This window comes from Geospiza fortis, unplaced genomic scaffold (assembly GCF_000277835.1).
Source record: "Geospiza fortis unplaced genomic scaffold, GeoFor_1.0 scaffold99, whole genome shotgun sequence".
Classification (NCBI taxonomy): Eukaryota; Metazoa; Chordata; class Aves; order Passeriformes; family Thraupidae; genus Geospiza; species Geospiza fortis.
The window spans coordinates 52,250-62,580 of record NW_005054521.1 but is presented as its reverse complement, the minus strand read 5'-3'; the positions used below and the strand labels follow the sequence as shown (position 1 = coordinate 62,580).

Genomic DNA, 10,331 nt, shown 5'->3' with positions numbered 1-10,331 from the left:
AGTGACTTGGACAGAAGGTACATTTGACCCTTTTAAGAGTTAAAGTATGCTTTTTTCATTAATTTTGGCTTTCATGCACTTTCTGTTACTTGCCGACCACAGAAAAATTACCTCAATATCTTTTAATGTGTGCACAGCTAAGAATACAGAAATAAAATCCCATTAGATTATTTAAGAAATACTTGTATACTCCTTGGGGTCACATTTATCACCTAAAGGATTAGATTTCTGTGGAGGTAACCGAGGAGGTGGTGGTCTGGGTGGAACATGAGATGTAGATTTTGCTGGACTCTCTGATGTTGGGCATCTCTTGATTGTCCCTTGGTTTTCATTTTCAGAAGAATAAGTTTCTTGGGGGATAAATATGGATTTAGGCTGAAAGAGACATAGTAATAATCAAAACATAATCAAAAAAGATTCAAAGCACCCATGCCACTCATCAATGAGGTAAAAGCCCCACATGCAGCATTTTGATTCTAAAATTTTCACAAGTAAAGAGCCACCAATACAGTAATTTAAATATTGTCCATTTATTTGTTTATTTAAAGTGCATTTTTCTGGTGAGCAAACAAATCCCCCTCACTTACCTTTGGTGGTAAAGGAGGTGGCACTTTAGGTTTCATAGTAGCACTATAAAGAAAAGAAACAAAATAGAGAGAAATCTCAAATAGCAGTCTTCAAGAAGAGACAGGGTTTTATAAATGCCATACAAAAAAATACCATTACCTTGTCAAGAGCACTATTATATCCAAGTAACTGCATCACAAACACTTTCAAACATTTTGTTATACCTCAGATACTATATGAAAACAAGGATCACATGTTCCCCCCCAGAGAGCAGTGTGTCATGAACTGATTTGTTGAAGATACACAAACTTGTGGAGAACAAAGTAGGAAGAAACAGAAGAGGCCTGACATTTGCTCTGTTGAGAGGACAAAGTTAAGGCTATCAGGGAGCTGAAGGGGAGTAACAAGAAAACTATTGAAGACCATTCCCTGGAAAATTTACACTGATGACTTAAAACAGCCTTACACATAAAAGTAAAATCCATCTGCAGCAGGCAGCTACCCCTATGTTTAGGTTGGTTCGTTGATTTTTCGTTGATGAGTCTTTTTTTTACGGAAATCTTGGGAAAGACAATTTTTCACGCTAGAGCAGTTTGGTCCAACAGTACAAGATATTATCAGAAAACAACATAGCTGAAGCATCACAAGCATTCTTTCCCTGCTGGCTCTGTGGTTTAAAAAATATGCTGCATTTAAAAAGAAAACACTAAACTCTGAAATTTTACATGTTTTTAAAACCAATTAAAAACTGGTTCCACTGTCCTGTTTCCTAATCTTTCAGGAACAGAAAATTATTTCCAATAAATAAACTAGGAAACTTGACATTCTCCCACAGTATTTTCCTTATTTTTAAATTATGTTCAAGGTAGTGAGATATCTGCCCGTTTGTTTACAGGCCAACAACTTGTCTGCTTGGCTTCATTCTTTCCAGGAGCTTCTGTCCTGGCATCTTATCTGTTGTTTGTATTTCAGAGAAGCTGGAAGGGGATTTTGAGAACAAGTTCCCCTGTGTCATGCATTGCAGCTGCTTTGGTGGAAGAAATTATCTTCTCTTAGTAATACTGGGCTAAGTTTAAGTCCTCAGTCATGAAAGTTCAAGCTCCATTTCCATTTCTTTTGTATTCTTCCTGCACTTCAGACAACCAATGTTACTGGGCAGCCAAAGAAAGCAAAAAGGCAACAATCTGGCATGCATGGGACAGATGTGTGTACAAAGGACCGTGTGCCCTTGTCTCAACAAGAGGGTTTAGGTGCAGTTTGTCACTGCTATTCATGCAGGGCAGTGCCCCAGTAATCGCTGCTTTCCATAACCAGGAAATTCAAGTATCAGCAGCCTTGTGGCACATGAGAGAAACGGAAATATCAAAACAACCAAAATTATTAAATGAAGAGTTATAACTTTACATTGTTCTCTGAAACATGGATTCTCTGCTGCTACTATCACTCAATTTCATGCAGTGGCACCAGTTTGGGCTGGAAGAGGTGCACTGGATTCACTGGTTTTGTTCTGGATCTGAAGGGAGAAGTAACTGATGTCACAGGTGATCCTCAACTGCAGCTCCACCTCACAGAATATACATCAAACCAAAGGCTTGAATCTTCAGTGGATTCCATAGAAAGATATTCAAGACCAGGCAGATGAACCAATAATTGCAGCAGATGAACCAATAATTGCAGCAGATCTTTGGGCTCCAGCAGATACCAAGAGAAAGGCACAGAGCAGAATCTGTCTGATCCAAGGTTGAGGGATTCAAGCTTTTACACACTGTCAGACCCTCTCTGTAGGGCAAAAGTACTTAGGATGATATATCAGAAGAAACAAACAGTACCAAGACAATTCTGGAAGACCATCAGTGACTACTGGTCCCTAGGGTCAGATGAATTAGAAGCTCTCCTGAAGCTATCTCAGGTTCTTTCTTGCCTAACCTAAAAAAGAAAATCTACAGAAACACAACAGCCACATAAGCAGCTGAAGCCAATGCTGTTTGAAAGTTCTGATGGAGCTTGTGCAAGGAACAAGGATCTCAAAGCACTCAAAGAAATCAGTGCTAGCACTTCAAGACACCAGGGATCAAGAGGTTCCAAGCCCTGGAACATTACTGAATTGATGGTACTGGCTGCAAACAGAGCAAGAAGTGTGGGGGGAAAAAGAAACATTAAATGAACAGACACAGAGCTGTACACAAAAAAACATCGAGAGGTTCATACGGATGGAGGAACCAAGCTGAGGTGGTTCACAAAAGCAGTAAAATGACTCAAAAAAGTAAAAAAAAAGAGAGGTTATAGTTCGGTTCTCTGCAAGAGAGAGATGCCAGCAATAGATAACACATGCTTTAAAGGTTTCTTGTATGAAGCAACAGCTTTCCAAATTATCCATTAACAGAAAGCAAACAAAAATTATGTCTCAGTGACATCATTCCTTTTGGTCTTTACACCAGATTTCTTTAAGAATGCAAATCTACACGTACTGGTTTTGCTTTTTAAATTATTTCAGCTCTCATCCATCAATCAAATAGAGCCCAAAAATATTTATACCAGTGGGATTTAATATGAACATCATTAATTTGACACAGGCCTTTGCAGTCACATATGCTCTCTCTGTCACATTTGCTCTCTCTGACTAAAGGAAGTCAGCTCTATTCCAAAAACAAAGCACTCATACAAGCATCCTCCTAGTTGAGAACACAGACAGAACAAATTCAAACATCTAGAGAAGCCTGTAATATATGTATTTTATCTACTTTTCATGAGCTTTATTTTGATATATAGTTATCATTTCTAAAGAAGGCACACTAGGACTGTAGTTGGACATATTAATGGCTCAGTATAATGATGCCAAAATTTTGTTCCATAATAGAAAATAAAAAGAAAACTGTATCACTCAAGGAACATGATTTCCCCCTCCCCCCAATTTATAACAATCAGCAGAATAAGATAACTTATGGTGATGTAATCTAGCAACAACATGAAAATACCTATCTTTAAGAATGCCATAGTAAAAAGAATCCTGAGTTGTTACAGAATGTGATTCAACCTTTTTTTTTAAATACTCATCTATTCAAGAATGTGATTTTATTTATTTTTACAAGAAGGACTTACTGTTTAGAATCATCGTCTGCATCATCATCATCTTCTAAATGTGCCACGTGCCCCCTACGAAAACGAACAAAGTACTATGGTTGAGTGAGTTGTATTAAAATTACCTTGACTGTTGTGAAAGATTCTGAGCTCAAGATCTACCTCTTTTATAGAATTTTACTGTCTTTTTAAAAATCATTATTGTTCTTTAAAATACAGCTGCAATGTAGACAGCTATGCCTCTCTCACAGGCTCTCAGCAAGCACAGAGACAAACAAGAAGCAGTTGTGACGGACAAAAAAATCAATGCATGAATTACTTTTGAAACATACACAGGAGAGAAAAAAAGAAACAGAATTACCGCTGATGTAGCTCTTCTTCAACTGATTTTAAGAGACTCCTTCAGCATTAAATAAGAACAAGAACATGATTTAATTGAGGTACACAAGCATGATCATCAAAAGCACCTAGGATTCTTTCGGTAAATAATTCAAAGTATGTTATTTCAGCTGGCTTTCAGAATATTCATCCAGTATTCATATAAAAACCAACACAGCTGCAAATTTTTAAAATTTATTGTTCACACAACACCCTTTCATGTGTGTTTATTAATGTATTGCCATTAAGTGCAATGGTCCTTTTTCCTCTTACTGTAAAACAAGCACTGTGTTACTTTAATCCAATTTAAAAGAAATCCATAAGATTTCTTCTAAACAAAATAAACAGACTGTCAAGTATGAAACTACTCTTGGGATAAATTAATTCTTCCCTGGTTAATTTTTTTGTAACATTTTGGTCCTCATACTCATGCTTTTGTCTGAAAACAAAGCATCACAGGAAGAATCACAGGACTAAGGAACAAGAGGATTTCAAAAATTATCAGTATTGATTTTTTCCCAATTAAAGACTATGCAAAAATAGCATGCTCTATGCTTAGGTTTTCTGCATTTTTAGTGTGATTTAATTTAGCAGATCAAAGGTAGGCATCCTAATTCTGGCATGCATAAATGTAATTAAGTAATTGTGTGCAAAGGAAAAATTATTATGGAGAATTATATGATTAATACATCAAAATGATTAAAGGTATGAGTGTGAAGTTAAAGGGCTTGCTAAGAAAAGTAAGTTTTATTTTTTAAAGCATCTATAACTGCGTGTTCTAGGGCCCTACAAGATAAAGAAGGGCATAAAGTAATTCCAAAGAGCAGCACTGGCAGTTCCCAGATGGGGTAAAATTATGCTCTGTGGGACCCATCATGCAGAATATTCCACAAACAAGTAGACCAAGATAACAGCTCTTAAAAGGAAGCTTACACTACCACAGAGACAATATGGTCAATACAGCCTCAAATACTGCAAAGTGCTGCAATTCTGTATCATTAGTTACTATTATTTTAGAAATAAATAAATGATTTTGGAATTTTAACTGATAGAAACAAGTTTGACTTATTTTACTACATCCATTTCAGCTAATGAGTCCTTATATTAAAACAGTCTTGAATGAATTGAAGAAAATGCAGTTGCTTACTCACTTATTTGCACCCAAAAAGTAGCCACACTGAGGACCATGACCATATTCTAGCTGTAGATCCTAAAACATAAGAGAATGAATCTTTTAAGATGAACAGGTGAGCAACCAACACACACCCTGTGCCATGGTGCTGTTATCCCCTCTGCAACACCTGAGATACCAAATAAGCTGAATTCTCTGGCCTTACTGCCCCCTAACATCACTTTCAGGCCCACTGCACCCAAAAATCTCATCTATGCCAGTTTGCTCCACCTCTAATTCCTTTTAACTCTGACCTTTGCCCCTTCCTTGCACACAAGAGGTCCTTTGCTCAAATAAAGTCAGCTGCATAAAAGGGAAAAAAAACCCTAACAAAACTAATATAACAGTAAAAGAAAAAAAAAAATTCAGGACTTTGCAATCTACCAAATTCCATAGAGAACCCAGCTACCCCTCACCAGAACATTTAGTAGTCATTTCAGAAGGGGAGTAGTTCTGGCAGGGAGCCTGAAATCCTTTAGCACATGGAAACATTAAAAAAATAAGCAGAGAGGACACTAAGCATTTTTATCACTCTGGTTATACCAATATGTGTATATGTTAGGAAGACCTTTTCTTTGGAAAAAAAAGCCAAAACAGAATTAACAAAGTCAAATGCTCCAGCAGTCATGGAGTGCAGGCTACACAGAAAAAGATGTGCTAATAGGCCTTCAACACTATTTTTAAATAAAAACCATAACGGTATAAATATTTAATGCATTAATGGAATACAGGGACCCCACTGAAGCACAATCAAATCTGTATCTGCTGGGAGAATACTGCTAAAATTGCAGTCTATTTTTTTCTTCAGGTGGATCACAACAGGAAAAATATGGGCACAAATCTGCTCCCAAAATAGTGAGTGTATTCACCAGGAGAAACAAATTATTGATCACCTAAATTAGTGATAAATGGAGCTACACTCTTCCTTATCAGGAAACATTTTAAAGGTCTCCCAAACACCTTCTGTTGAAAAGGTCCCTTTCAGCTGCAACCTGTATCAAAAAGTATGTCAGCAAGAGGTCTTCAGCAAGAGGCCCAGATAGCCAAGCTTTAAGAAGAATAAATCTGGATTAGATGGGGATGATCTTTCAAAATGGCATTTTTAAAAATCAGAGGAAAAGTCTCACACTAGATTTATCAGTCTTCCAAGCTGATAAAGTAGGAACCACTGCAGCCCTCAGTTCCAGGCTGAAGGGCAATCACATTAATACAAAGCTGTAAATATTGTTTTTTGCTTGCCAAGGAGTTTCAGGTTGTTTACTGCACCCTTCAGTCTGCCCTGCAAAGCTAAGTAGTAGTTTGCACATGGGTGTGTCTACCACAGCTGTCAGAAGCATTTGGTTGCTTCAGTGACTTTGTGTATTTTCCCAAAACAAGTGAAATACTGTGGAAAAACCACTATGTAACTGATAATTACTTGACGTAAAAGAATGTATATATCAGAGGGCTGAATAAAAATTGCAAATGCAAGCCTGGTGCTGGCATTTCCTAAAGCATGGAGAGACTGACTTTTCAATCTCTGTATCAACTTTATTACACATCTTGATTCTAGAATTAAATTATCTCCCCACACCACCAAACTCCAGCTACATCTATTGATCTGACTCCTCACCACCAGTGGATGTTCTACAATCCACCAGCAAGAAACAGATGCAACTTTCTTTGCTCCAAGTACTTCTATTATTTCTATGCAATCTCAAAAACTTCCACCTGCAAGCACAGATATTTTGAGGATTCAGGCAGAAAACCACAAGACTGGAAACAGAAGGTGTCACCAGAGTCACAAGCAAATAGGTTAAACAGGTGGTGTGAGTCTCTGCAAGAGAACAAAGACTGGGAAACTGTTGAGAAAAGTAACCCTGTAACAGTGGGGTTACTGAGGGGTGACAGAAATCTGAGATTTTCACCTTGAAGAGACAAGCCCTCAATGTTGCAAAACGCTGGGCAGACCCAAAATGTCTCTCCATCTGAATTTAAACAGCGCAGATAGACAGATATGGATACAGATAGACAGACACACTGTACAGCAATGACAAGGAAAATATTAAGAGAAAATAAATAAATTCACCCAAAACAAAAGGAGCCCTCCTCTACCACCAGACCTTTTAAGAATTACTAGAATTTTCCTTATCAAAGATGACATCTGCCAGAATTATTTATGTCTAAATGCTTTAAAGGGCAAAATCTATCTTTGGGTTCCGTTTACTGTTGCGTAACATTCATTTGACTATGATGTTAATTGGACATGTATACTCTTCCTAATCCCTTTAAATACTGCTGGTTTTCTCTCCAAAACTAGGGTCAAGTACTCCATTACCAGGGAAATTTCTCCTTTTGATCTCTTGATAAATACTGAGAGCTGGAGAGGTTTTAAAAGTGAAATACCATTTTCTTCTACCTTCTATTTCAAATAAACACAGAATTTATAATTATATATTAACTAAACCTATTCTAGCTACATATTTGATACAGAAGTATTAACAAAACTGCATGTATCCAGCAAAGCCTCCAGTGAGCTGTTACACTGCACCAGAACACCCAGAAGAAATAGATTTCTTTAAAGCCACACATAAAGATATCAAATCTTCTAAGTTATGGATTTCTACTGGGAAGAAGGCATTAGCATTAATTACTAATTTATGCAAAGTTACCCATCAACTTCATCAATCTATATTAATATTTTCATTTAACATACAAATGCTGGTTAGTTAACTCAAATTCTCTGATTCTAGATCAGACAAAATTGAATAAATCTGAGTGACTAGACAGATATATTCCAATAGACCACTGAATAAATCTGAGTGACTAGACAGATATATTCCAATAGATCTTGAGATCCACAGCCAGTAGCAATGAGAAGGGGTCTGTGATCTTGGTATTGAATCAAAGATGCAACCCCAGCTTACCAGCAGCTCATTCCTGAAACAACTCATCCATGTGCAAGACCAGAGTGCTCTTTGCTGGTAGGGATTGCTTTGGAAAAAAGGTAATACAGGGAATAATTGCCAGTTCTCCTCAACAGCTTAGGTAACATTAAAGGAAGCTGCCATGTAGAAAGCCACATCATACCCTTAGATAAATCACATGTGTAAAGTAATCAATGACTAAAAAGAGTATTAAAAACAGTACAGAGATTTCCACAAAACATTTGATGGTAAGGCCATGCCATGAAAAAAATTCCCAAGGAATGATCAAATCTACAATACCTTCTGTGGCTTAAGTTTAAAAACCTGCTACTTAATGTCTGTAGAATTTTACTGTAAGTAAACTGCTACTGTATCTTTAACAGTCTTATCATCCTAATTTGTTCTATAGGGCTGGGCTGTCCTGGAAATCTGTTTTTCAGTATTCAGGCCTTCAAAAACAAAATGTATACAGCAAACCAGGAATTCACAGTTACTTCCTACATTTGCTGTTCTTGAAATCTAACAAGACCAATCAAAGTGGCAAAATTAAGACCTGAAATATACAAAATGCTGTGGGAGTAACCCTGAATTTCAAAGAATACAAATCACCTTTGGACTACTAACATATTAAGTAAGAAGGCACATACACATCTCTATCTCAGTAAAATGACAAAGCAATTCCTATCTCATTGCTTCATCAAAGAGGAAGTTAATTTTTAAAAGAGCCTAACACTACCTAAGGCATACTCTGTATTTTAATGCCCTTATTTCAATAAAACGTGCATTCTTGAATTTCTCTGGATAGCCTAACGCATCAGAAAAACCGAGTTAAATGTATTTTTTTTGAATAGGCTAAATATAATTCTTCCCTGGTGGCTGAGTGAGGTTTTAATGTGCATTACTGCTACACAACCACTGTTCCCTTCTTCCTTTGTATTTCAGTTCTCCATGCATTTTGTCTGTGAACATCCCCTTGCCTCCTAGCAGTAAAACTGAACATCTCATTTTCTTAATTACTTTTTCCAAGCAGAAAATACCCAAAACATGCAGGAGAGGAAAACAAAAGAGCAAAAACCACTGGTACTTTTCCACCATTTCCACTTACTTTCTTCTGATCTAAGGACCATGCTCCATTTCACTACCTAAAGCTGGAAAAGGTATGAAGACTCTCTGAAATCTAATACTGATAGCTGCAATATGTTTTTAGAGCTAGGTTAGCTAAAGTAGGACAGGAGTCTTCATGGGTTGCAGCACAGAAAAAGCATATGTATGTATGTGTAGTGAGGAGAAAAATTACTTAAATTAAAGCAAAATGCTCCTGGATAAGGTTCTCTGTTATCTATGTCAATCTCTTTAGTTCAATCTTTTCCTACCAATATTTTAGCTTTTCTGTCACAACTAATTAAAAATCACAGAATAGCTATGAGGAAACATTATATTCCTAAAAGTAACTGCTACCAAAAATGATCACAAATTGTTAAAACCCAGGGCATATTTATGAGGCAAAAGAAAACAAAAACCAACCATGACAGAAGTATTTAAATAGGACCAAATGTATAAATGCACCCGGCAAGGACAACAGTGCAGACAGCATGGGAGCTGCAAACCTCTGAATTCTTTGCTAAAGGAGTCCTAAATGAATGTTACATTTGTAACAACTGAAAACAATTATAGGTTGGAACCTGAAATACCAAAGCCAAGTTTTATTTAACTCCTCTGTCACTTTAACAGTAGAATTCAACACTTTTTACTGTGTGCTATATTCTTCAGGTTAAATTACTCCAGGCTCCTAGTTTAAACAGAAGTAAGCCAGAGATCACCAGGGGCTCCTTCCCACTTCATCTTTTTTTGGGAATTCTCTGATGGTATTTCTCACTTTCCAAGGTGTGCGGAACAGTTCTCCATGTATGAACCAGAATTATTTTTCAGCTCACTACAAATGGGAAGAAAAATGTTTTGCCACAGAATTTCACTGTAGACCAGGATAAACTAAGTGAAAATATTTTCATTTAGTTCAATGTGACATTTTGTTTTGAGTTGGAAAAACAGTAAGCTTTTGTGACTCAGGTTCAATAGCATAGGTTAAAAATGTCCCAGAATAGGGAACACATATTTTTAAAGGTGACTTTGATTTAGAACATTTCCTGAGCTCACTGCAAATGCAATGCTCAGCTCTGCAACTTATTTGAGCTAGGATCCAATCAACTGCTTTTAAAATATACAGAAAGACG

General features: G+C 36.8%; 1 protein-coding gene across 2 annotated transcripts in view; it reads right to left on the bottom strand.

Annotated features, from left to right (window-relative positions):
* MAP4K3 (mitogen-activated protein kinase kinase kinase kinase 3) overlaps window positions 1-10,331 on the bottom strand; it is a 57,313-nt gene that overhangs the window by 20,902 nt on the left and 26,080 nt on the right. For both annotated transcript variants that reach the window (XM_005429071.2, XM_031063669.1), the window contains 5 exons: window positions 5,175-5,233; window positions 4,007-4,045; window positions 3,667-3,720; window positions 588-630; window positions 213-375 (listed from right to left, as the gene is read on the bottom strand). In XM_005429071.2, coding sequence (XP_005429128.1) covers window positions 213-375; window positions 588-630; window positions 3,667-3,720; window positions 4,007-4,045; window positions 5,175-5,233 — 358 coding nt within the window. The remainder of the gene's footprint in view (window positions 1-212; window positions 376-587; window positions 631-3,666; window positions 3,721-4,006; window positions 4,046-5,174; window positions 5,234-10,331) is intronic.